This window comes from Amphiprion ocellaris, chromosome 2 (genome assembly GCF_022539595.1).
Source record: "Amphiprion ocellaris isolate individual 3 ecotype Okinawa chromosome 2, ASM2253959v1, whole genome shotgun sequence".
NCBI lineage: Eukaryota > Metazoa > Chordata > Actinopteri > Pomacentridae > Amphiprion > Amphiprion ocellaris.
In genome coordinates this window covers 4,594,960-4,621,814 of record NC_072767.1, presented here as the reverse complement: position 1 = coordinate 4,621,814, position 26,855 = coordinate 4,594,960, and the positions used below count along the sequence as shown (strand labels likewise).

Here is a 26,855-nt window from a genome sequence, read left to right as displayed (position 1 = left end):
ACACCACAACTCTGACAGCTGAGATAAAAAGGCAAACAGATGCACCCAAAAACACATATTTAATCATGATTGCTGCCCTGTACCATGAAGGGAGACAGTGTAAGAAACTTTTCAAAGTCAGTCTGACCCAAATAGTGCTTGATGATCATAAGGAAATGTTTTACAGTGTGTGGGCTGGTTTTCTGATAACAGAGTTTCTATTTTCAATTACCTTTCCAAAGTCTGCTCATGTTTGATGAGGTGAAGTATTGAAATAAGAATGTGAGAGCAGCAAGACTTCAAGACTTGGGAAGGGAGGACTCTTTGTGCAATTAAAATGTAGTCAGAGTGACATGTGGAACAGCAAAATGATTCAGCTCACCTAAAACAACATGTATTGCTCTTCATTATTTGTCACTTTATTGTAGATTCTTATGCCCTTGTTGGGATCCTGTAGAAATTATGGTTCTTCATTTTAAGTGGTCTAATGTACGGAATGTATTTGTCAACTATTAATATAGGCTGGGCATCCTGCTAGTCACACAACAAACTTGGATTGTAGCTAAAAACCTGTGTCACATGCGTCTTTTATCTAAGCCAAAAAATGATATGGAAAAGATTTATTCCGGACACCCTGACAGCTGACTGTAAAGGATCTCTCTCCTGTACTCGTGCTCTCAAACACTCTGTGCCGGGTGTCTTCTTGTGTTTCATCCAACTTCTCTTTTGGAAGAAACACAGAAGTTGGAAGTGTTGTCTCTCAACTCTGGCTCTGGTCTCTATTTCATGTTGGCACAGCGCTATAAATAACCCTCTGAAATCTGTGGCCAGGTTCAGTTGGCTCGTCCACCCGGGACAAACAGCTGCTTGGTTATTTGATGTACGTAAAGCTTCATTACCAGGAACTGCTCTTCACAAGCATGCAGTGGTTGTGAAAAGTGCTCTAGAGATTATTCCAGAAGAAGCTGTTGAGTCATTGTAATGGGAAAACAGCAGAACAGCTGTGTAAAATAAAACGTAGTAGTCTGCTGGTAGTTACTAAGGGAAAGGACGCATAGATTCTCTTAAACTGCAAAAATTGGCAATATACCCTGTGCTTTGTTAAAGGTCTTTTGGTGAACATTTCAACCCTACTAAAGTGATGCATTGTGCCTGAGATATAGCATTGCTGTATGCCTTCCATTGTCTCTGTTGGGTTTGTGTTTACGTATGTAAATGAGTCTATTTTTGCAGTGGCATGTCTGCATAGATGGTAGCACGTGCAGTCATGTTTCATGAGGTCAAGAGTAACATATTGACCCGCAGTGCTTTTCAGTTGCAGCATCTGAGCTCTAAACTTTGTTTCTTTGCAGTAATTAGCCCTGCATCGTGGCGGGAGGGACAGAAGCTTGTAAAGATGGTTCTGGGTCCTGGTCCTAAGCTGCCCAGGGAGGAGGATGGTCCCTATCCAGCTGACAGCCGAACAGGTGAGGCTCAGGAACATAAGCTGTTACCCTTCTGTACAAGCCCTTACACCCCATCCACTGTCATTAAATGTGTATATAGAAGTGTTTTTAAAAAAAATAATGCAGACAGGAAGAGTGTTTAGCAAACTGTGAGACTTTGAGGAGTCACTCAGAATGTGTCGGCTTGATGTCAAAAATGATCCACATTCAGTAGCATATAGGATAAGACTTCATCACTGAAGTGTAAGATAGGTTTTTATCCTTGATTTTTGAGTCTAACCCTACTCCTTTGAAACATTTTGTGTCCTCGTCTTATGTAAATTAGTTTTTTTCTGTTGCCATCAACCTTTACCAACCTTTAATCAGTGTAATTAGAAGATACTGTAAGATGAATCAACCATAGTTTGTTGTAGGGCTTTCGCACACACGACAACAGAGCCAGCCAAAGAAATATCAATAAATAAATAGTTCATGGCTGCTCCGTCGCACTCTCTCGTACACACTCACTGTCTATGACCTCCCCCTGTCTCTGCTGGCTGTGTCTGCGCTGGGCACCACTGACCGGAAGGAATAGAGATTGACTGGCTTTTCTGGTTGGATGCACAATAAGACATGGCCTGGTTTCCAGAGGCTGCCCCAAGTGTGTGCAGCGTGGGGAGCGGCAGAGTAGGACGGAAAAATGCAGTAGTGTTGCCACCTTGAAAGTAGTGATGTTCAAGGCCATTTTTGATACCACAGCAAAACACTGAGGACATACAATTCTAGATTGATATCAAATGCAAAAGAAATCATGTTAAAAGGCTGTAACATGACAACAAGGTACATTTTTGCATTAGTGAAAACTTCTAGGGATGGTAACCTTGTTCAAAAGTGCAAATAAATACAAAGAAGCAGAGCAATGTGCATTTTCAGGTAACAAATCAGTTTCATAAAATTCTTATAAGATTCTTTTGAACTGGAGAGATTGACAAAGTGACAAGAAGAAGTTAAGACTGAAGAGTGAGGATTATGTGGGCGTGAATTTGCTGTCAGAGAGGAGAGAGCAGGAAAGTGCAGCTGGTATCGGCGTATTGATAGTGTGCAAAATGAATATTAAAACTGTTTGCAATACAATGAATCAATATGTATTGAGAATCTGTTTTTTTTTTTTTTGCCAACAGCAAAGGTCAGTAAGGCTTGCTATAGACATGCTCCAAAACAGCTGTCTGGATTAGATACTACATGGGAATCTTTGGTTTGGCCCAGATTAGAGTTGCCATAGCAAACCTCCCTCCAAAGCCTAATTTTTATGTGTTTTCCATTTGGGTCTGATACTTAAGCTTTGGAGTTTTTTTTTTTTTAATCTACTGCAGTCACTTGTTGGAACATCCGGTGTTTTTCAAGCTGTGACAAAACTATTCATTGCAGATATTGATCATAGATACGCAGTAAAGCAGTTTTATAGTTAAAAACACAAAGAAAGGTACGTCTGATTAAATAGGGATCACCTCTTAAAGTCTTTTTGTGGCTGTTAAGAGCTCTGTGTATGTATGTGTTTGTATGTTTCTGTTATTACCAGTTACCAGCTATAACAACCTGCTTTTCTTGTTGATCCGCTAGCTTCCCATCGCCACTCAGACCCACGTTCAGAATCGCGCAGTCAATCTCGGCCAAACAGCACAGAAAGACCTCGAAGTGGAGTTCAGGGGCATCCCAAAAGTCCCCCCGCAGCCACAACCCTCCCCTCGTCTGCAGCTCAGGACAAGGCCCCTGTGGGAGTAAGCACAGACCTGCTGTCAGCGGACATCCAGGGGATTCTTGATGACCTTCAGCTGGTGTGCAAAGCAGCTGAGAAGGAGGAGGAGAGGGCCAGGAAAAGGTCCCGGGGTGGCAGCAGTGGTAGGAGAGGCAGAGGGGGCTCAGGGTCACGAACAAGGACTCCGGTCTCTTTTTGGGGAACTAATCTGCCAGCAAGCAGCTCTTCGAGAGGCTGCCGCAGCGCCAGCCCAACTACACACCGACCAGAAACCTCCAACACGGCTGAAGCAGGGCGCAAGAAACGGCACTACGACGCAGACACGGTTCGCCAGTACATCACCCGGCAACAGGAGGAGAGGAAGAAGCGTCAGGCGGAGGAGAAGAGGGCGATGAGGGAGGAGGCAGAGAGGAGAAACCAGAGACTGCAGGAGCTTTACAGGAAGCAAAGAGAAGCTGCTAAGACTGCAGCTCTTCCCAGTGAGGCCCCTGTGGCCCCTGTACAAAAACGACTACAGGAGACGTACAGCAAGCTGCTGCTGGAGGAGGCCCAGCTGGGCGAGGAGGCCACACAGACACAACGACCTGCTCCTTCTAGTCAAATGGTATGGTAAATAGTGCTGAAATAGTACTTTTAAAAATAACCTTATCACTGGGGGTGTAACAGAACACATACTTGTACTGAGCATTTTTAATACCAGCCTTTCAGTTCGGCATACATTGTGTTCCAAGCAAATGCGGCCACTGAACATGCAAAACTTTTTTATGTGTATAGCTCATAAAGCCACAGCTGTCCACAACGCATGCATTACATCTCCAGTCAAGGAGAAGCACAGTTAGTTTTCTAAATGCTGCACTTTAATGGATATCTAGTTTCTATTTTTTTATTAATTGAACATATATTTAATCTGATTTGCTTTTGTAAATTTTGATTTTTTAGTAGACTGCAGTCAGTTGCAACACAACCAAAATCTGCTCAGTCAGCCAGTTTTAATTTGGGTAAAGAAGCAGTTTAATGTTTTGTATTTCTATCAATCATGATCTCAAAACCAATATACGTACCAAATCATGATTACTGTGTATGGTCACAACCCTTCTTATCACCCAGAAAAATATTATGTTGTTTATTCATACCTTTGCTTGAACAGTTTACCCACTTTTTGTGTGAACAATGTTACGACTCATGTCAGTCACATTTCTTTCTTCTTTTTTTTTTACTGCGTTCTTCTACAGAGACCAATGTACCAGCCCTCAGGAGAGTCGGACAAAGAGAACAAAAGACTAGAGGCACCACAGAGCCCCTCGAGCAGTGATAGATCTTTGAATGATCAGGCTCCTCCTCCGTTGTTTAGGTACACACATGTACACACATAAACACCAGCCAATGCATTCACTTCTTTCGCAGTCCACAACAGCAAGTTCCCTACGCTCAAATTCATTGACACAAATAAGCAGCAGAGGACATCCTGCATGTTAGAATTATGTTTGGGTAAAAACTAGGAAATCACCTGACTGAAACAAAGAAACTGCTTGTTCTCAGATGCTTGGCTTTTTATGAGCATCCCTTTTAAGTGCCCCCTGAAGCCGTTTTTTTGCTCTGCATTTTAGTACAAAAACAAACCAAAACAGATACTTTTACTGTCACTGCTGCTATTTCAGTTGCACAGTAGACTGTAAGAGATAATCGACTGGAAATAAAGACAAGATTGTATAACAATTTTGATATGAAATGTATCATCATCTTTCTTTCCAACTAATTACTGTGTTACTTAATTCTTGTTAAGGTTTTCTTTTTCCTTTATTGGAGAGTGAAGAAGCAGACAGGAAATAGGGTAAGAGTGAGAAAAGACAAAAACCAGGGACATTATGTAGCATGTAGGGATGCAAATTTTACATAATTTTCCAAACTGAACACAGCATTATCAATCCATCTATTAATTATTAACACAAAGTACACAGGGTAGTTGTCACCATGCTGATAGAGCCATATCCAACCACGGATACATGATAGTCATGTAAAAGTGACTTGTTTCATTCACCACTTTGTTATAGAGCCGCAGTCCTCAATGACTTTGACGCATTAGAAATGTGTGAGTTCTCGCTACCAGCCATGAAACACCACAGTAAACTTTGTCATGGTGGCCCATTGCTAATTAAACTCCCACAATGCTCTGAGCTTTCCAACAGGAAACTGCCCGTAGTCTGAGCATCTACCTCCTAAGGTGGCTGCACTCGTCCATTGCATTGAACAGTTCTCCATCTGGTGGTGAAACCAGGTACTACAGCTAATGTAATAAACATTTTCTGACATGCATGTTCTTCGTGCCTGTCAGAATCTCTTTTTAATCGGTTCAGTTATTAGCAGCCATTAATGATTATCCATTATCATCCCTTGCAACATGAGATGTAACCATGTATCTACTGAGGTGCTTCATGTGCTTAATACTGCTGCATTTTTGCAAAAGTAGAGAGAATTATTGTGCTTTGTACCTTAACCGGTCACAAATAAGGCTGATGAATACATGGAGTTAGAACTAAAGCTACAAGAGACATACTACAATACATTTATCAGAAATCAAACAAGAATCTTTTTTGTCGTGTTTTCACACAGTGAGATTTCAATGGGTGACTCCCATCTATGGATATAAAGATAGAAAAAGGCACTCTATATACAAATCAAGTAAAAATCCTCAAAAGATATTATATGTAAACAGAATTTGTGCAAATGAGCAGTAGGATGGGTGGTAAAGTGCAGTCCAGTGCAAGACTCAGTTGTTTATGTGTCTGACATCCATTTACAGTACACTGAATATCCACAATGACTGTGTATATCTTGTCTATGAATAATGTGGGCATTCAAAATGGAAGTTTGCTTGTCTGCTTACCTCAGTAGCAAGTGTGATGAATGCATTCCTATATATTTTATTTTGTCATAGTTTCAAAGGAAGCTATTTGCACCACTTAGGTCTTGTTTTGACTCAACCGCTCTTTCTTTCACTAACTCTTCCAGGAATGATCTGGATGTTGGAGTCGCCTCTTTTCTTCAACCAGACCATCTCTCCCCAGCTGTACGACCTACAACTGTTGCCAGCAGCAGCGCACGAGCGGCCGTCGGTGAGAATCTCTTCTCCCAGCTCTTAAGGCTGGAGACGGCAATGGCTGTTGGTGACCTCAAGCACACCCTGCGTCCGGCCACAGCACCTTCCAGCAGGTCGCGGTCCAAAATGTCCCGCATTGAAGCCCTCAAGGCCACAGCTACATCCCTCTCCAAACGTATAGAGAGCGAAGCACGGAAGCTGGCAGGGGAGGGAGTCAACTATGGTGCAGCAACTTCAGTGGATGTAGATCCTGTTTTGGCGCCTATGCCCTCTACTCTTGCTGATGGATGCTGGGCAGAAACAGCCACAGAAAACAATGACATGACTATGAAGATCCAGAGGATTTTGAGTGACACAGGTCACAGTTCATACAACGGCACAGCTCTTCCTGGTGTGGGCAACCTGCATGCCTTCAAGGAGCAGAAGGAAAACAACGATACATACGCGGGCTTCACCAATCCACATACAACATCTGCTGATGCAGTAGGACCTGTTCTTAACAGCTACACACATGAAAGGATAAGGCTAGTCAATGGCTTGGAGAAGGAAGAGAGATTGGATAAAGCAGCACAAAGGAAGCAATCTGACAAGGAGGAGAATCGTACAGATCTCCACGACTCAAATACTAGTTCCCTGAGTGAGGGTCCTCTGCTGAGTGAAGGGAGTTTTTCTGAGGACGAGGTTAGCCCTCCTCGCCCCTCCAACTCTCGTGTACCTAAATCAGCAGATCGTCTGGAGTCAGTGGATTACTCTGCATGGCAAAGAAAGAATTACACGCGGCTGTTTGACTTCCAGAGGGAGGCAGCGATGTGCCCGGCCCTCAGCCCGCCACAGCACGACAGCAGCAGACCCATCTTTGAAGAGCTAAACAAAGGAAGCCCACTAAGTGTAATCAACATCTTCTTAAAAAATATTGATGGCCATGGTAAAGGTGAGTTCACACATGAGCACCTGTCCATTACAGAAATTATGTCATTTGTCATTTTGTCAGTGATGTGACAAAAATGTCTTGTCTGACAGCTTCACTGTGGATTTATGAACAGTTGACCCCCAAAACCCCCCTAGACTGTCTGTATAAAAGGGGTGTTTTCTTAAATTTACACAATTTGCCCTAGCTGAACACAATAAAAACAACAGAAATCACCAAATTTTAAACTCAACGATAGTTGAGCTACTCATCCATGACATGCAATTTTGTCAGAAAACTTGACCAATCTAAGCTTGCAATTGTGGTATTTCATCAAAATCATTTTTTTCCTACATTTATAATTTAAATTTTTGCCAATAATAAACCCTTTGCACTAACCAGATACTGTAGATAACAAAAAATCTGCTCTCTTTAGCACAACCATGACACAATTAGTGATTCATCTGTGGCCAATAGCTACGTGCCAAAACATTGTTTGACTTTGCAGCTGAACAACAGGTTGTGTTTACAAAGAGCAGACAAGTGTATGGAAGCCATATCAGAATATAAGTAGTAAAATATCTGTAATATGCAGAATCACTAATGTTTTTTTGTATCATAGTGTACAGTAGATATCGTTGAGCTTTGTCTACTTATAGCCATGGATGTGTTGTTTCTATAAAACTGCTTTATATTGCATAAAAGTGAATTCACATTGAGTGAAAATATGACCAGAGCAAAAAAAAATGCCCAGAAACTGCTTGAGGTTCAGAGAAATCTTTATTTTTCTTTTGTTAACTTTGGTTATTTGAGGCTAATACGACCAAAGTTAAGGAAATAATGACATTGTTCTTGTTAATTTGTATCTATGGTTAACCTTTAAGAAAAATGTAACTATATCAGCTACACAGAACATTAAAACTGTCTCCATCTGCAACATACTGTAGGTCTGTGTTGATAATGTGCTGTCTGTTCTGTATCCTCTAGTGAGTGGGAGAAATTCAGAGACAAATTCTCCTTCTGCTCATTCTTTGCACTCTGGAAATGGCCTTGGAGACGCAGCAGTCTATGAAGATGACTTTGTGTCGTCACAGAGCAGCAAAACCACCGGCCAGTTAAAGAGAGGCTCCAATTCTCCCAGGTGAAAAGAAAAAAAAAAAGCACAGTTTTAACGTGACCACTGGGTGGCAGTCATGCCACACAGATAGAAAGACCTTTAAGATGGAAAGATTGAATGTTTCCAGGCTTTTTAGAATGAATGCTAACCAGTTAGCACTAGACATTTGTGTTGGATGTTTTTGTGCTGTCTTTCAAACCCTGAAGCAAATTTTAATCAGTTACATTAGTTTAAATGTCTTACCCATATGTCCACAATGTTGCTTGCTTGCTTTAATAATATAATCGTTCCATTAGGAGCATATTGCCAATTTTAAATCAATGTTGTTACTATTTTCCTGCATATGTAGGGAGGAGGGCTGTTGTGTCTGATATTTTCTGTTTTGACGTGTTTCTTTTGTAAAAGAAAAGCAAATTAAGGATTTGATCATTCCGCTCTCCTTTCTGTCAGCACCAACAGTCACTTTGAAGAGCTGATGAGGAGGTCTCCTTATGAGAAAAGCACAGGAGGCATTTATTCCCACCATTCATCTTTTCACTCGTCCAATCACTCTCCGCATCCTTCCTCTGGTTCAACATCTGGCTCTTCACCCCACTCCAGGCATTCTGCCAGAAAAAGAGGTGAGAGTGACTGTTTTTCAATTATTTTCTGGAATGACTCTGAATTGTGAACCCGTTTTATGAAAATTAATGTTTATAGATTAATTTGTTTCAGTTAAACTGTCTTTAAGGCCAGTTGCTGCACTATATAACTGTTTAATTCGTCTGCAGGAACGGCATCCGACCAGAGCGACGCCACTCTGGTGGAGGAGCAGAGGAGCTCTTGCTCACCGCCTTCAGAGTCACCATCATCTGATTCCAGAAAAAGAAGCTCAGACAAAAGCTCTGCCCACAGCCAGGTCAAGAGTGTCCACTCTAATGACACTTTAGGGGAAACTTCAGGCCAGTCTCACCAAAGGTAAAGATCCTGTGCAGACCGCTTTAAAGATTAAGTTTGTCACCTGCAAGGTTCTTCTGTTCACTTCGTCTCAAAGATGTCTGATTGAATGGTGTGTCCAGAACAGTGAGAGAGGTGGATGAATGGTGAACATTGTTCCCACAAGTTTAGGTTACCCTCACATCCAGTTGTCCCTGGTATTTCCTTCCTTCCTGGTTTTCAGTGACCTTCTGTGTAGCACTGCATTGGTGTTGTAGTGGCAGTGCTATTGGCTAACGTTGATATACTTGTATGTGTTTCTGGAAATGGAAGCCTAAGGTTAGAATGTTTCTTTTCACAGCATGATTGTTTTACTCTATTTCTGGGTACTTATTTCATTCATCACAATGATTTTGCCATAAGTTTGGTTTTAACTTAAGAGAAATCAAGCTGTTTATATTCAGGTGTTCATGTTTTATGTGAATCTCTACATGAAATCAGGAATTAGTTGGTTATCTTAAGCACTAAGTCATCTCAGCTGTTGCTGTTTCGACCACTCAGAAACCTCCACTTGGTGTATACTGTTATTCATTACCTCAAAGTAAATTTATCTGGGTATGACCAATTACTAAAGTACACTTAGAGGGGCCCCGGTTGAGGCTGCCAGTGCAAACGGTGTTGTGGTTGTTGTTCTGTTGAAGGCCTGAGGGTTTAAGCAGCTGTGTAGTGCCCAGCAACAGGAGCGAGCTGCAGTTCAACCAAGACAGAAACACTGGTTATTTTGTTTTGGGGGCCGGCAGGGTTGCCGCTTGGGTCAGCCTGCTTCACCACAGCTTGGGCCTGCTGCCAAAGGAAAGGAGAGAGATTTTTTTTTCCCTTTTAATCTCACTGCGAAGTAGTGACATTTGAGCCCCCTAATGGTACTCTGAAGCCCAGGTGGCAGATTCTTGGGATTCTGTGGAGCCTGTGTGTCTTGCACAATAAAAGCATTCTGACAGGATTGTATACTTCCCACTGCCATTTACAATGTAAGCTGCTTTACTGTGGTGGTCGACAAAAACTTATTTCACTTAGGATGTTATGTGAGCTGTGTTACTACAGCTCATTGGCTTTTTGCACGTCAGTCTTTGTGCATATTACAGCAGTTTGTCACATTGATGTTGCTGGGAATGTTGCTGTATAAAATGGTTATATTTAATTTATATGCAGTGTTATGATTGGGGAAAAAATGCGCATTGTTATTGTCTCCTTGACATCGTCCTTGGCCTCATCATGGTCATCTCTGAGCAACACAGTGTAGCCATTCATCCTCTGGGCCTCTCACAGCAGCTGCCTCAGTTATTTCTAAGCTTTGCAGCATCAGGGCCTCCTCTTTTTTATCATTTGGCCAATCTGCTCCTCTTTTTAAAATAGCCAGCCAATTCTGTGTAACATTTTTCAGTTCATCATTTAAAAACAGCGCTTTAAAATAATGCATAGTAGTAGTAAAGTATGTTATGTCAGCTCCCATCTATCAGGTGTTTGCCCTTCACATTTTTAATGTTTTTTTTGTCAATACTAAGTTATAACTTAGAACATGTCAATAAGATTTACCTCTGATAAATGAGACCCCTAATTCTAGACACTGAAACCCCATTTTCAGAGATCTTCTTGTTTGAAAATTAAAACCACCTATTTGACATTTAATTTCTCTTTTATTGCAGGTCCAAATTGGCCTCTCCTTCAGGCTCTCCAGACCCAGCTTCTCCTCCGGGACCAGACTCTCAGAGCGAATCTCTGAGAAGTGGCTTTCTGGGCGCAAACGTCCCAAACACAAGCTCCTCAGCTCAAGGTGGTAGAGCAGAGGCTCGGCCCACAGGTAAACAAATGCTTCTACTTACTTGTGGCTTATGTCCCAGTACACTTGATCAAGATTCCTTTTCATTTATTCTGCCCTTGCTTTCTTGCAGGTGAGCTCCAGTATTCACCCGCTGTGTTGCAGCAGCGTATGGCAGCAGAGCTCCAGTACCTGGAGTCCATCGAGGAGTCAATGAGGCAGCTGGGGGATGTGGAAAGGCTGATGGGCGTGTCCATGGCAAAGCAGGAGAGCGCGACATTGGCCCAAATGCTCAAGGTAAAGGAGAAGACTTTCTTGCTGGCAGTAGTAATATTGATGTTGTGACGTAAAGCTCTTCTCTGTCGATAATGTTTACATATAAGAAGTCGCATTAGGGATAAGCGATTGAAACTGATGTACACACAGCTTCCATAATCCTCTTACTGACTCATGAGAGATGATTTGGCATTCTCTAAAGGGTTTAATATTTCACCATTTGTGGTAAAAGCTCATACTCTAAGCTTCTATTTAATATTGAATAAGGTGGAAAACAAGCTGCTCACAGTTTCTGCAAGTATCGGCATGTTGTATAATAAATGTCACAAATGTGATTGTCGTTCCACTATTATTCAAAGATGGACCTAATTTATGTTATTGCTGCATAGCATTTGCATGATAAGTACCTGTAGCTGTTCGTTTGGCTCAGGTCTGCTTCACTGTAATGATTCTGTCTGTGTTGATGCACTTTATTGACCTGCTGTCTGACCTCTGACCCCACAGGCGAAGCAGCAGCAGCACGAACGCGACCTGTACGAGTTGAAGATCAAGGCTGAACGAGAAGCCCTGGAGGCGAAGCTGCAGATGGAGGAAAACAGACAGAGAGTGGCCAGGGTAACGCCTCCATTACACATTATTAATCAGTTAGCTTACAAGCACCAACAGATGAAAGATTCAACGTTTGCAACTTCACCTTTTGAATTCCAGCCTACGAGCACTTGTGTTTCTGTGCGTATAATGTTTATGTGTGGTTTTGTCCAGGCTCATTTGGAGCTGCAGGAAAGCTTGGCGGCGACTCAAAAGGAGACTTTGGAAGGCCTCCAAGAATCTACTACTAAGATGATGAGTCAACAGGCTGAGGCAGCGCGGTACACAGCCGATGCCGCCCGACACATCAAGGAGGTCAGCAATCACTTCCTTCCTCTCTGCCTGGAAAACAGCCTGTGTCATAATTTTACTACAAAAGCTGATTGATTGTTGAGTTACAGGAAAGAAATAATAAGTGAAAGGGAGGGGAAGGAAGCGTAATGTCCCGTGTAAGATCCACCAAATTAAACATGCGATCTGTGTGTCGTGTTCTCGTCCATCAGATGACAGAATTAGCGCGGTCGCAGATACCAGGAACTGTGATTGTTCCTGCTGTTGCCACTGATTCCTCCATGTTGGACCAGCGAGAGGAACAAGAGAGCTCCTATACAAAGCAGCGACGCGACAAAGACGACTCTGACAGGTACTTTAAAACACTTTAGTAAGTGTCACGATCTGGTGGACACACAGCTTCCATGTCCTAATTTATTATGCTTTAGATTCAGAATGGAATAAATCACATCCCCAATAATACATTGCCGTTTACATAGAAACGTCCTGCTCCTGAGTCACACCTTTGTATGATTTACCACCAAGGGCTAAGCTGAATATTTGTTCTAAATGTTTTAGCAGAGCTGTTATAAGGGAAAGTCTCACCGCCTCGAAAATCCTGAATAGAAATCTATTAGAAGAATCCATGATGCCAGAGATAGCGGTTGTATGACACATGTCACACCCTCCTACCAAAACGTATCTGCTGTATAAAAGCTAAACTGGGAAATATCAAGCAGCAAGCCCTGTGTCATGGAGCTGTGCGCATGCAGAGTAGAAATATAGCTTGTGGGCAAAAAAGCTGTTTAATCTTCTGAACTCCAAAACCCGCCAGCAGGTTTGAAAGGCATGTTATCTTTTGCCAAAAGTACACCATTCATCAGAGCCAGAAAATGTAAAACCAGGGAGAATCGTTGGAATTTCACCTTTCCAACTTGTCAACAGTCCTTGAACTGCTCGTCTGTGTCATGAAGTTTGTGGAAAACTTTATGAAGTTTGATCAAAATAAATATTTTCTGTGAAGTATGACAGTTTTAATGTGAGAAATCATAGAAAAAGGAAAAACCAAAGTGGTATTTCTTCAGCTGATTATTTTACATAAATTTAAAAAAGCTGAAATCAACCGGTAGAATGTTTTCCAGAGTTCCTCCTCTTTCTACTCATGGTTGTTCTGTTTCCATGGAGGTGCAGGACTTTATATTGCGGTGAAAAATGAGACCACAAAAATGTGACAGGAGCCAAACATGTCCAGAAACTGTTTGGGGTTCAGATGCTTAAACCTTATTTTGGGACAAGGCCATTAAAACCTTTTAGCATTTTTATCTGTCTTCATGTCTCAGTGAGTTAAGACTAGAGGTATGTCTCTCTCCCCTTTTGCTTGAAGAAGAGCCCGGTCTTAGTAGCCCACAGTAACTGACAGGGGCATTCCAAGATGGCTGCCAAATGGTGAGACTTTGCTTTACATCTTGTTTGCTTGCTCTCCTGCAGCTTTCATAGTGAGGTGTCAAGCAGAAGGACCAGGTGTGAGGAGCCCCTGTCGTCCCTGAACAGCCTCAGTCACTCTGACTCCCTGTCCTTCAGAAGACCTGATCTCAGGTACCTGTCAGGCCCGATGTGTAGCACCACTTTTACTATCTTCCATTTGATTTGGGGAAAAGAAAGCAAAGCAAGCACTGAATCTGTTTCCTCCTTCCTCAGCATATCTGCTTCTAGCAGCCACCATAGCCCATCACATGTCTCCTCAGACACCAGAGAACGAACTAATAAAGACGTAGTAGAGGGGAAACGGAGAACCGTAGGGGCTGAGGAAAGGCTGGAGAGGAAAGCAGCCAGCAGCTCCATAGAGGAGGAAGTTCCAACAGCAGCGAATGACACCCTCTGCAGTGACAGCATCCCCTCTGTGGTGGATGAGAAAGGTACTGGAGTTTATATGTGTATTTTTACACGTCTCTCTCCATTGTCTTCATGCAACAGTCGGTAGCTACTGTTACAGCATCATCACCACTGTTGGTAAAAATATCGAAACTGTATTACTGTCATTTAACCTGTACTAGAAACAAAACTGTGTAAAACCATAGTGTTGTAGTGACAAAATACAAATTTTAACCAGAACTATGAAATGGGAAGTCCTCTTTACATAGGCTCCAATATATTTTTGGCTTAATTTTAGGATTTTGCATATTTTTTTAAGGCTCTTCATGGCCTCTTTTGACATTTTAGCACCATTTGCAACAGTGCACACTTAAAGGTTCTCAGGCAGTTTTTTTTTTGTCTGTTTCAGGGACCTAACTACAAAAGGTTCAAGAATTTTTTTTTTCTGATTTGTAAAGCACTTTTTAATTTGGAGTTCAAAAGGTGCTCTATAAATATTGATAATAAGAATTATGATTAATAATATTATGATTGAGCATGATGGGAGAAAACACTGGTTAGTTAAAAATTGAGATAACAATAATAATTGGTATTATCAACAGCTGCACAGTGACGTGGTGTTTAGCGCTGTCACCTTGCAGCTAGAAGATCCCTGGTTTGCGTCCCGGTCTTCGCGGGATCTTTCTGCATGGAGTTTGCATGTTCTCCCTGTGCATGTGTGGGTTTTCTCTGGGTACTCCGACTTCCTCCCACAGTCCAACAACATGCTGAAGTTAACTGATAGCTCTAAATTGTCCGTAGGTGTGAATGTGATTGTTTGTCTCTATAGGTAGCCCTGCGACAGCCTAGTGACCTGTCCAGGGTGTCCCATCCTTCGCCCCAAGTCAGCTGCGACCCTATTGCTGATTAAGCGGTGTATAGATAATGGATGGATGGAATTAGCATTGTTATTATTATTATCATCGTCATTATTTCACACTGATCTTTTCTCTGACTCCCCAGCAGACAGTACTTCAGTGGCCACAGAGTACTCACTCAAGTTCGATGAGTCCATGACAGAGGACGAGATAGAAGAACGTTCCTTCCGGTCTCTTTTGCCGTCTGAGGCTCACCGCCGTGGAACTCTGGAGAAAAAGGCTCGGCACCACGAGGAATCAGAGGACGATGGAGCCAATCACAACACAACATTGGTTTCAGGATCAGGGTTGCACAATACTGTAAAGGTGAGACGGCAGCACGGTTTTCCAAATATTGGGCAACTTAAACACTTAAGTCAGTGTTTGCCTTTGAAGCTGGTTGTGACTGACTCTCTCTCTCTCTCTCTCACTATATATATATATATATATATATGTGTATGTATGTATGTATGTATGTATGTATGTATGTATGTAATTGTATAATGTGTTGTATAGATGTTCTTTATTTAGCACGTGGCTTATGTCCCTTTTTTGTTGTCTTTTACCCAATTATTTTACCGTCTACCTTTAACTCAGTTCTCGCTGTGACTCACCTGTGTCCTCCTACATTCCCAGGACATAACCTTTTCTGGTGGACAGGAGAGCTTCTCCCAGTTCACTATGGACATGGTGCGTCAGTACATGAAGGACGAGGAGGTCAGGCTGCAGCACCAGAGCTCTCTGCTGCATCTTCGCCAGAAAGCCCTCAAAGAGAAGACCAGAACGGAGCTAGCATGGTTGGAGCATCAGAAGAAGAAGCTGAGAGACAAGGGAGAGGATGACAAAATGCCTCCAATCAGGAAGAAGCAGAGAGGACTTCTGATGAAACTACAGCAGGAGCAGGTAATGACTGTAACTCATAGGGGAGCTTTGGGGTTTACTGTGATCTCAATTTCTAACTAGCCGGTGTTTTCTCCCACGATGCTAATTTTCTCAGGCTGAGATCAAGCGACTTCAGGAGGCCAACAAAGCAGCAAGGAAGGAAAGGCAGTTGTTGCTGAAGCAGCAGGAGGAGATTGAGCGGATGAGAAACTCAACACTCAGACTGAAGGAGCGACTGAAGTGTGCTGGGGTTGAAGCTCCGCCTGTAAGTAGCGCAGTCACTGCTAACCTTCAGAGTTTACACGGAGAACAAATAGATTTGAAAGGCTTTAAGTATTAACACATAAACTTAACTGAGCATGCTGCCATGTTTGTCTTTTTTGTTTGGCTTTCCTAATTGCTGATCTCTGTGTGTGTGTGTGCCCACCGTCCGTCCTCCAGGAGACTCCAGTGTCAGAGCTCCCAGAGTCTGAACCAGCCTCGCCCAGCATGAGGCACCCTGATGACATCCGCAGTCCCTCCCCTTCGCTCTCCATCTCAGGAAGTGAGACCAGCAGCATCATGCAGAAGCTCAAGAAGATGCGCTCTCACATGGATGAAAAGTAATGACCTTAATTTCATTTTTATATATTAACTGGGTTCTCTCAGCTTATTGACAAATTTCCCAGCAAATTACCAGAGATAAAATTCAGACATTTACAAATCTTATTTCCTGGAAGTTCTTACCTTAACTAGTAATGAACCTAATTGAAGCTAACAGTAATATCAGTGCATGCCATCTTTCTCTTTCTGTTAGAAGTGCTGGGGATGTGAAGATAAGCATGCTCCATTTTGCTCTCCCTCTAGACTAGACGAGCATCCACACACTCTGCAACAACACCCCTTTAACTTAATTTGTCTGGAACAGTCCTAATGCAGCCTTAAATGTTTGAAAGACAGAGAATCCCCCAAGAATTCTACATGACTAACACTATGTGAGCTCAATACTGCAGCTTTCACTTACAGATGAGACAAACATAGGCTGTGCATGCCATCGCTTCTGTTACTTCCTTCTGTGATCACAATGGGCTTGGAGTTGCTGTAGATCCTCAGAGGTTTTAGGCTTCACTAGCAGCGTTGGTCAGGTGATTGTAGAGCCTCTCATGACCGGGAAGCTCAAACAAGTGTGCTAATTGTTCTGGGGTTTAGGATTTATAATTTGGCTTTGGCAATCTTCTGTGGAAGCATTTTAACCATTTTCAGGGTTAGATTTGTCTAAATTTATACTAACAACACAACTGTCAGTGTAGTTTAATGCAGTGTGTTCCCATTAATGTTACTACATTATGAGTTTCAGAGTCACCACAATTAAATTTAGATTATCTCTGCAAAATAAAACAATTCAGAGCTTGTGACTAAAAACAAAATTTTGCATATTTGGGTCCAATCTTGCATGTAGTGGCTTGCTTGTCATATTATAATAATATGGATAAATTACCATGTGTCTCTATGATATTCTCTATATTTACTGCCCTGGTAATCATAGCTGCACCCATATATGCAGCTCAGAGTAACCCAATAACAAAGCTGTAATCACTTCTGAGGGTGTTTCCTCACACAAATTGTTTATCAGTCAGGGTTACTGATAAATCTGTCATTTAACTTCCTCTATAAGTAGGTTTGAGGGTGATTATACCCGAACCAACTCCCAAAGCAAACTTGATGCTCACACGCCAAGTTAAATGTTCATTAGAAAGTATATCTCAACACAAAATCCTTTAAAGTCACAGTTTTCTACCAGAAGCCTGACAGACTGACACGCTGGGTGCAATAAAACTACATTTTCTCATATCACTCTCTCCCTTTCTCTCTACTTGTCTTTTCCCTCTGCATCTCTTGTGTTTTTTTACATTACGTGTGAATGTGTGTGTGTGTGTGTGTGTGTGTATATGTATGTGTGTTTGTTGTACATGTCCATACCCATGTTTGTGTGGCTCTTTTGACTTTGTCTGTTGCGTGCTTGTGTGTTGTAGACACTGTTCTCCTGTCCACTACTTCTTCTCTGTGTTCACGGCCCACCACTGGGCCTCCCTCAGTGTCTGTCTTCCCAACCTCCACCCTAAATTCCAGCTCTTTATCTACAACCAGTTGGTCAGGTACTGTACAGTGCTCTTCACCTCTCCACCCTAGCCCTGCCCTCCCCTGCCCTCCCCTGCCCTGCCCTGCCTCACCTCCACCCCATGGAACATGCTTGTGTTCATCCACTGGCACTGGGACCTTGTTAGGGTGGGATGATGGATGATGAGTGGCTGGATGTGCTGGTTTGTTTGAGGTTTTCTGTGGGATTTTAAGAGGTTTTTAACTTCCAGGATGGGGCTTGTGTGGGGGAGGAGCTTAAATTAACGACTGACAAGTGCCCAAGGAAAGCTGCTTGATTGAAATAAGCTAACCTTTTGACAGATTCCCTTTGAATTGAGTTTTTAATCTATGTCACCAGTGTACCAGTGAAGGTAATAAAGCACACTGGTTGAATTACAGTAAAAATGAGAGAAAATTGGATTAACAAAAAATTCTGTCATGGTAGTCAAAGGTTATGCTTATTTATTAGCAGCATTCCTTGCTGGATGGAAATCTCTGACTCAAAGCTGGGATTTCGCTAATTTCAGTGGTGTTGATTTTGCAACTCTTTCCCTTTTTGTGTCTTGCCTCTTGGAATAAATTGCAAAAAAAAATTGCAGCGCAACTTATTCTTTACATTCTGGCCACTGGCTAGGCAGCTGCAGCCCATTTACGTATATAAAACACTTTGAGTAGAAACCGCAGTATGGCATGAGCGTAAAGGATTTTTGCAGAGAATAGACCAGACATAGAGTGGTCTGTCTCTTTAATGAGCCCAGTAAATCTTAACTTGCTTCTTTATTATGTAACTGTTGCTTAGGATGGGATAATAAGTACAGATGGTCATTGGCTGTAATAGAGTTTGGGAAGGTACTAAAAAACCCCACAGTCTCGTTCTTGAGCATCTGGGCTGTCATCAGTTTACATTAGGTCAAGAGAAAGGCCTCCAAATTAGATCAAGGCTAAATAATACTGCACTGTAATGGCACCCATAGCTGTGGGAGATACCGTTACAAAACAGCTACACCTAACTGCACTTTATTTCAGACAGCTGCAGAGATATGGATGTAAGTTGGATTGAAGAATTACACACCTTTTGGTTGTGCAAAACAGCAGAACCCTTGTATTTTAGTGTTATCGTTATTGCACAATGTTCAGGTTGTATCAGTGGGACACTCAGAGAGCTGTGTTGCTAAATATGTTTGAGGTGTGTGCGACTTTGCTCAACGTCCAACCCCTGGGTTTGAGTCTGATGCATGAATCTGACATCTTCACTATTATTTCTCTGCTCCTCTTTTCTCCTGAGTGACATTTCATTACTTTTTTGATTTGATGGGTACTTGTGCATTTCTATACATGGATGATAATTCTAGGCATGTATCAGATGTGTGTTTGCTTGTGTGTGAGTGTGTGTTGGCTAAGAGGTTTGAGGTGAGTTTGCGGTAATAACTGGATGTCCAGGTGATTTGGGTCTGCTTGCTCCTGTGCAGTCATGATTAACCTTTTCTTATACCTTATGTCTTTTTCCTCCTCCTCTTCTTTCTCTCACCACTTGTTCTACCCATGTTCTTCTTCCTGTCTTTACCCTCATCTCCATTATCTTCATCCGTCTCCTCACCCATCATCTGCATCTCCCTCTTTAATTTATTCTCCCACTTCCTCCTCATCCCTCCGTTCTTTTCCCTTTCATTCTCATCGCCCACCTCTGCAGGTTCCTGACAAAGCGAGAGCAGCAGCTGATGCAGAGGCGTCACCATGCCGAAGAGCTGCTGCAGTGGAAACAGCGGCTGGACCAGGAGGAGGCAGAGGTCCGGCGGATGGAGAAGGAAGCCCTGGCTGTGTGGGACCAGAACACGCCTCGGGACAAGGATCTTAAAATGTCAGAAAGTCAGGAAAAGGACATCTCTGATATTAGCTCCCGCCACAGTCACCACCGAAACTCAGAGCCCCGAACTGACAGTGAGAAAGGTGCAGCTATAGGATTCTATCTGTTTGAAACTGAGTTTGAAATGTGATTTGTGGCACAGTGCATGCTTTGGGAAGGTCAAGGCAAATATAATGACCCAGAAGTAATGTGTGTAACTTTCAGAGTATGTGAGTGAGGGCGACTGTTCCTCAGCGACACCTGAGTCCAGTATCCACACAGAGGGATCCCAGCAACTGAGAAGTCCTTCCTCGGAACAACCTGCTTCGGTCGCTGAAACACCTTTGGCTTCGGTCCAGAGCAGCCCTGTGAATTACACCCAGGACTTTACCTCAGGGTCACAGTCACCTGGCAGAAAAGTATGCATGACTGTGGATGTCTTTTCCTTTTGTATTTCAGTGTTGTGAATGTGTGAAAATATTCCTAATTCATCAGTGTTATCATACCATACACTGATGTAGCTATGTTTAATCACAGACACATGATATTCCCAATAAAAGCACACTCAGCTACAAGTACACTATCTTTGTAAAGCTTTATCTTGAATGCATGAGCTCTGGCAGAAAGTCATTCACCACCACAGAAGTCTTTGTCATGGTGGCCCATTGGTAGCTAAACTTCCCACAATCCTCTCTGCATAGGTCAACCGGCAGTTTTTCTTTAAAAAACAAAAAAATTACAAGTCAAGCTGAAATTTTGCAAATATCTCAAACAAATCGGACACGGTAGAGCAGAAATTGTTCTAAAGATTTGATAGTTGAAGTAGGAATGGTGCTATATTTTTGATAACAAATCATCATTAGCATCCCTAGTTTAGGCTCTTCTTTCATGTAGCTGCTCCAAAACAAGCTCTCATGTAGAAAACTTTGCCAGCAGGAATTCACAGTAAAAGAGTACACCATAATTGTTTGTTGTTGCTACGATTCGTACTTGGTGAGGAACACGGAAAGGGCATTAGTTGATTTATGTAAAATATTAATGTAAGCATACCTCTGATCAATTTACCCAACTGTGATGTCATGTCCTGAAGTAATGTTCCTCCCTCTTTCCGTTCTTCCTTCTCCTCCTGTATGGTCTTTCCAGTCTTCTCCTCTCAAAGGCAGCCACAGCCCTGCTGCCTCTTCTTCAGATGCCAGCAGTAAAACCAAGATGCAGGTTCGTTCCACCTCCCGGACACCTAGCCAGGCCTGCACTCAGCCCACTGACCCTCCCATGGTCACGCAGACTGGTGAGTTATTGACGTACAACACACACACAGTATGCAGCGTATATGGAGTGTAAAGCGGTTCCAGATTGTTCTTAGAGAAGATGGAAGCGGTAAAGCAGAGAGTGGGCATAATGCAGCTATATTGCTGGCACTGTATAGTCAGGCATAATGCGATTCTGCCAGGAATACATTATGCAAGCACTTCTCTGATGCCTAACCTGCTTAGCTATGTGATAGCTGGAGGAAACACTGTGCATTGCACTTGGTTGTGGCACAAGCGAAAAATGGTTTTGCTGGCCTGGTATTGTAGCTGAATGTGTTTTATTCTTTTTCAGGCCACTGTTTAAACCTGTAATCTTTGTAATGCTCATTGTTCATTGTGTTTAGAAAGATGAACTTTACACATTCTTGGTAAAGAAAATGTACAGTAATCCCCAAAGAACTGGGTTTGAGTTTGTGTGGAGCTAAAAGTTGGATTAATCTTTGCTAATCAGAGTTTTGGCACTGGGGTCACATTCTAGCTGTGATTTATCATTGAATTTTGCTTTCAGAAACCATTTCAGACCAGAGTGACATAGAGAGTCGTATCAAGGCCCTGAAGGAAGAACTCAGAAAACGTAAGTTTATGGCCTACCAGCTGAAGAAAGAGCAGAAGAAGCGAAACAAGGAGCGGCTGAAGGCGCAGGAGGCCAGCCTGCTGAAACAGCTGGAGGTAAATATCTGTCACCAGATGTCCAAGCCAGATTTTGAACATCCAAACAAACTTAGATGATTTTGTGTTTTTTAATGTGTGTGTGTTTGTGCATTTGTCCACATACTGTATGAGTATATCTTCATATCTTTACTTTTATTCACCTGTTTTCATTTCAGAACTATAACAACTTTATTGAGAAAACTAAAGCAGAACTGAACAAGGAGCCAGACTCAACACCTGACACCAACTCCCAGATCAAAGATTCCAGCTCCATTTTAGAACAGTCCTATATTAAACCACCTCCAAACAGGTACTAAACACAGATTAAAAACAATATTCTGGTGAATATTTGAAACTATAAATAGATTTTAAACAAAGTCTTTCTTTCTCAGGTCTGAAACCAGTAAAATCTCTGACTCTGAAAGGACACAAATTCATCGCGGTAAGTTGCTTATATTCATCATAACTAAGACTTACATTATATGCAGTATTTATTCAAAATGTTTTATGACAGAAATGTTTCAATAATATGATTCCCTCCTATTATGATAGATGCCCGTCCTCAGCCACACTGTAGTAGATCCACTTCAGTGCCTGAAGATTTCTCTGATGACGAACCACAAACAGTCACTCCGACTGTGGCAGCACATGGGAGCCCAGAAGAGAGGAGCCGTCTATCCACAAAGGCTCTTTTAAGACCTCATTCAAAAGAAGACAAAACAGAATCTGCTGATGAGAACATTGTGTCTGATCTTAGATCTGATATTCAAGAAGAGCTGGACGTAGAGATGAGCTCCAGGGTTGAGGATGAAAGCTCTCAGCATCTTTTCAAACTAGAAAAGGAAGACAGACCTGACTTCCAGGAGAGATTGTCTACATCTAAACACATTTCCTCCTCCTTGGATGAAGAACATCATTCTCAATCTGTTAGCATAGAACAGGATAAACAAATGAAGAAGGGGGAAATATCTGAAGGAGGGCAATCTGTAAAGTCAAATCTTATCGACTCTCGACAACCAATTTCAGCTGCTGCCGACCTCGAAACCTCGCCGCGTCCAGCCTTCAGCTCCTCATCCAGTGAAGGTCCCTTCTCTTCAAATAAAGAAGCTCCCATCAAGGATAATGAGGCTTCTCCTGTTGCAGATGGTTATCACGATGACTTCGAGTCGTCAGTGGAGTCTTCACCTAGAGAGGTGCATCGTAGTTCCAAGCTTGACTCTCACTTTTCAGTTTCCCCCACTGAAATCAAGGTTTCAAGAAAGGACTCCTCTAGCAGAGCTGCGTCAGATGGCCAGGATGAGGTGGTCGATGAGGTAATAGCTGAGGAGCTGAGTTACCGTTCTGATGCAAGTGAAGCTAGCCGCCAATCTGAAAGACTGTTAGATCTCCTGAAGAGAACAGAAGATTTCCAACCTGACAATAAGAGCAGTACTTCACCACCTGTCTCCCCCCTGCAGACCCCTCTTTCTCCTCTTGAAGATGAAATGCCGAGCTTTAACATCGGAGACCGGGTTCTTGTCGGTGGCGTTCAACCCGGCACTCTCAGATTCAAAGGTCCAACCAGCTTTGCCAATGGCTTCTGGGCCGGGGTGGAGCTGGACAAGTCTGAAGGGAGCAACAACGGTACTTACGATGGCGTGGTTTACTTTGAATGTGTGGAGAGCCACGGTATCTTTGCTCCTCCAGACAAAATCTCTCACCTCCCTGACAAATTTGAGCTCTACACAGATACCACAGAGGATGAAGATTCGTTTTTCGATGACACGCCTGATAAAGATGAGAGTAAACGCAAAGCGGATGAGGACAATTCCCAAAAACAAGCTAATCTGGAGAGCAGAAATGAACAAACATCTTGTAAAGACACCGAATCTGAAGATAAAAATGTTACAAATGAGTCTCTTCACAAGAGCCAGGCTCCACAAACGGCCAAATCCCACCTCAATTCACTGCATCACAAGGAATCCAAGCATCCAGTTTCTAATAGCAACACGAGGGACATAATGTTGGATTTTGAAGACGCATCTCACAATCTGATCATATCTGACATGGATAAAGTAGACTTTGTGAAGCAGAGTAAGAAGGAAATTACAAGCCTAGTTGAGAGAGAAGATTTAGACTCAAAGAGCTACCTTCCTCCTGCTGATCTCACCACAGATATCAGAGATGATAAGAGAGAAGAGACAGACAGAGATTTGCTGGACACATTCGCAGACAAGCTCCTCAACAGCTTCATGAAAGACACCGTGGCGGAGTTTGCTGAAATTAAAAAGGCAAAAGAACAGAAGATTGAAGCTGCCAACCAAATGAATGGTAGCCTGTTTGGAGAAACAATTGAAGAAGAAGAGTGGATGACCTCAGTGGAACAAAAAGATGGCCTGCCCTTCTTTCTACCTGCTGAAAAGGAGGAACTGTCTTCTCCAGAACTGTGCAACCGACCTGTGAGTGTATTTCTGATTCCTGACGTACATGCTGTCCAAAGTTTTACGCAAAAATAACATTTTGTTTCCATGTGTTTGGTCAACAAAGTCAGCCAAAAGTCAGCAGACAGTTTTTCAATGTTTTGATGCCGTTTTACATAATGATTGATTGGACTTTAGAATTTCTTCTGTCCGGAAGCCCAGGCAGTGATTGTATCAAGTCACTGACAAACAGTTCTTGTTTATTTGACCCCTAGAACTCTTGCTTTAGGGATGTGTTCAGCCAAAGTCCAACTTTATGTTTACAGACTATTGAATTTCTTGGTCTTTGCTGAAAGCCTTTGTGTCTGAAACAGTAGTAAGAAAGGTAGCAGATTAAAGTGTAAAATCCTGGTTATTAATTAGACTTGTCCTATAATATTGCAAGGAGATTATTATTTATGATATTTTCTAATCTAAAAGTGAAAATATGCATGAAATTCATATTTTTTGGTTCTTTTCACAACAGGAGAGTCCAGTGTTGGGGGCCAGTGGTCAAGAAGAGCTAGCCAAGCGACTAGCAGAGCTGGAACTGAGCCGCGAGCTGCTCGATGAGCTAGGTGACGATCAGGACTGGTTCGATGAGGACTTCGGCCTCAGCTCACGTAGGGAACAGCAAAGACTCAAAGAGAAAGAGGAAGAGGAAAGGCTGGTGGGGGGAAGAGGAGACCCATCAGGCAACATAGCTATAGGGGGGATGGTTTCATCTTCAGGTGGGGAGCAGCAGGTCAAGACTCCACCCAGACCTGAGCTGCCTCTACCCCTGCCTCCTAAACTACCTGAGCAGCCTGCCATGGTGGTGCCCCACTCAGCCTCTGAGGTGGAGAAGATGGTCTTCGCTGCCACACAGGAGATCTGGGACAGCTGTGACCTCGGGAAGGAGGGAGCACCGACCCTCGCACAACTGTCAAACCCTCAACCTTCTCAAGAGTATCTGGGCAAAGAGGCCGGCAGCCAGGACCAGGAGGCCCTCTCCATCCGCAGCTACAAAAAGGTAAAAAAAAAAAAGAAAAAAAAAGGCACTTGAAACCCTCCAACAACAGAGTGTACATAACAAAAACAGACGTCCTCGTGAAAATGTGCATTCTGAAATCACAGGCTTCCCTTTCTTTTCACTACAAAGCAAACCACTGAACATTTACACACAGTTGTCACCCAAGGCAGCTGGGCCTCCACTGGAGTTGACAAGACAGCATTTAATCTACATTTGTCCTCTGAGGTTAAATTCCACGAGAGTTCCAGTTATTCAGCAGATTCCTCTCAGATGAACAGCTGAATGTTTTCAAGACAACACAGCTGCTCCTGTTGATTTTTATTAGATCTCCCTGTAGCACTGAGAAACTTTCAAACCTGTCGTTCCAGATATTGCCTCAGTTAGTCTGGTGCTTTGGTTTGGATTAGGGATGCATCAGTGCTTTTAATCAGCAGCAGTGTTAATTGATAACACAATTACAACAGAAGGTATTACTTCATATACCTAATGAGCTATTTTTAAACGTATTATTTTGTTTTCAACGTATGGCATAAGTCTTACTTACTTAAAAAGCTTAAGAAGTTTGCTCTTATGAATCTTAGCATCCCATGGCTCACAGTGAATGTACTAGCTCTGCCCAGTCAGCATTATTCATCACAGAGGACTTTGTCATGGTTGCCCTTAACTAGCCTAACCCCCACAATTTTCTGATATGCAAGCCCTTTGCCATCTGCCTTATCAGTTACTATAGTTTTCATTGGCTTTCTTTGGCTATTATCGTTTTGCACTACTGCGTATGTATATTCTTTTCTGGATATGTAAATATCTATATATGTATTTAATTTTTTTTATATAGGTATTTTATTGTTCTCTTTTCCTTATTCCTAGAGTGACACCAACAGAAACCAAATTTCTTTAATGTTTTGTATGCGCTTGGCTATTAAAGCTTCGAATTCTGATTCTGATTGGTTGAATGAATAAAATCCCTACTTCAGATGAAAATACCAAACCTGCTGGGGTGTAAATATTGTTGACGCATCATCTCACTCATTCACGTTCACCTAACTTTGGGTTACTCAACCAGAGAAGCTTTATCCTCAGTCTTACAATTTGATTTTTATAGTCACTTTTAATTAATAGTACATATTAAAGCACTCATATCTCATTGTGTTCTTTCTGTAGGCTGTATATGACCTGACGTGGGAGATACTTCAGGACATTTATGCTGAAGACCCCAATACTGATCAGCCCCAGTGGTTGAAACCGCGACGAGTCAAGTCTTCCTCCTTTCACAGAGTCAAGACACCAGGAGACATCACCAAAATTCAGGTACAGTACTGCAGGACAATCACCATCAACAGGAAGAGAAACTAGTTTTGTATTTACTTAATAAACCCCCTTCTACTATACTTACTTAGTGCTTTAGGGCATAGTTTGTAAATTTGCATCCAGATTTCCTCTGTACGCTTTAGAGTCATTGGTTCTGTCAGAAATAGATCAATAACTTCACCCTCAACTTGTGAAAAGTAACAGCTGAGACTTTCTACCATCAAATCTAGTCGAGTTTGAATTCACTAGAAAATGGCACAAATCTACAAAAGCTTTGTTTTTGTGCATCTTTTTTCGCAAAATGAATTGGAGCTTTCTTATTCTTTGAGCTCATGAATGGTTTCCACTGTAGTTACTCACCTTCTGTACCCATCCTCACT

At 42.4% G+C, this 26,855-nt stretch overlaps 1 protein-coding gene across 3 annotated transcripts in view; it reads left to right on the top strand.

The window, feature by feature from the left end:
* cep350 (centrosomal protein 350) overlaps positions 1-26,855 on the top strand; it is a 40,495-nt gene that overhangs the window by 8,176 nt on the left and 5,464 nt on the right. Inside the window, exons 9-36 of one of the 3 annotated variants that reach the window (XM_035955314.2) lie at positions 1,332-1,445; positions 3,024-3,763; positions 4,392-4,510; positions 6,169-7,187; positions 8,151-8,304; positions 8,731-8,900; positions 9,051-9,237; positions 10,899-11,053; positions 11,145-11,308; positions 11,792-11,902; positions 12,050-12,190; positions 12,379-12,518; positions 13,634-13,741; positions 13,844-14,061; positions 15,023-15,240; positions 15,550-15,816; positions 15,911-16,060; positions 16,237-16,397; positions 17,808-17,930; positions 19,604-19,860; positions 19,982-20,175; positions 20,900-21,044; positions 21,575-21,735; positions 21,894-22,027; positions 22,110-22,159; positions 22,270-24,155; positions 24,643-25,167; positions 26,329-26,475. In XM_035955314.2, coding sequence (XP_035811207.2) covers positions 1,332-1,445; positions 3,024-3,763; positions 4,392-4,510; positions 6,169-7,187; positions 8,151-8,304; positions 8,731-8,900; positions 9,051-9,237; positions 10,899-11,053; positions 11,145-11,308; positions 11,792-11,902; positions 12,050-12,190; positions 12,379-12,518; positions 13,634-13,741; positions 13,844-14,061; positions 15,023-15,240; positions 15,550-15,816; positions 15,911-16,060; positions 16,237-16,397; positions 17,808-17,930; positions 19,604-19,860; positions 19,982-20,175; positions 20,900-21,044; positions 21,575-21,735; positions 21,894-22,027; positions 22,110-22,159; positions 22,270-24,155; positions 24,643-25,167; positions 26,329-26,475 — 7,958 coding nt within the window. Of the gene's footprint in view, positions 1-1,331; positions 1,446-3,023; positions 3,764-4,391; positions 4,511-6,168; positions 7,188-8,150; positions 8,305-8,730; positions 8,901-9,050; positions 9,238-10,898; positions 11,054-11,144; positions 11,309-11,791; positions 11,903-12,049; positions 12,191-12,378; positions 12,519-13,633; positions 13,742-13,843; positions 14,062-15,019; positions 15,241-15,549; positions 15,817-15,910; positions 16,061-16,236; positions 16,398-17,807; positions 17,931-19,603; positions 19,861-19,981; positions 20,176-20,899; positions 21,045-21,574; positions 21,736-21,893; positions 22,028-22,109; positions 22,160-22,269; positions 24,156-24,642; positions 25,168-26,328; positions 26,476-26,855 lie in introns of all 3 variants that reach the window. The other 2 variants (XM_035955313.2, XM_023285853.3) reach the window with 2 other exon arrangements.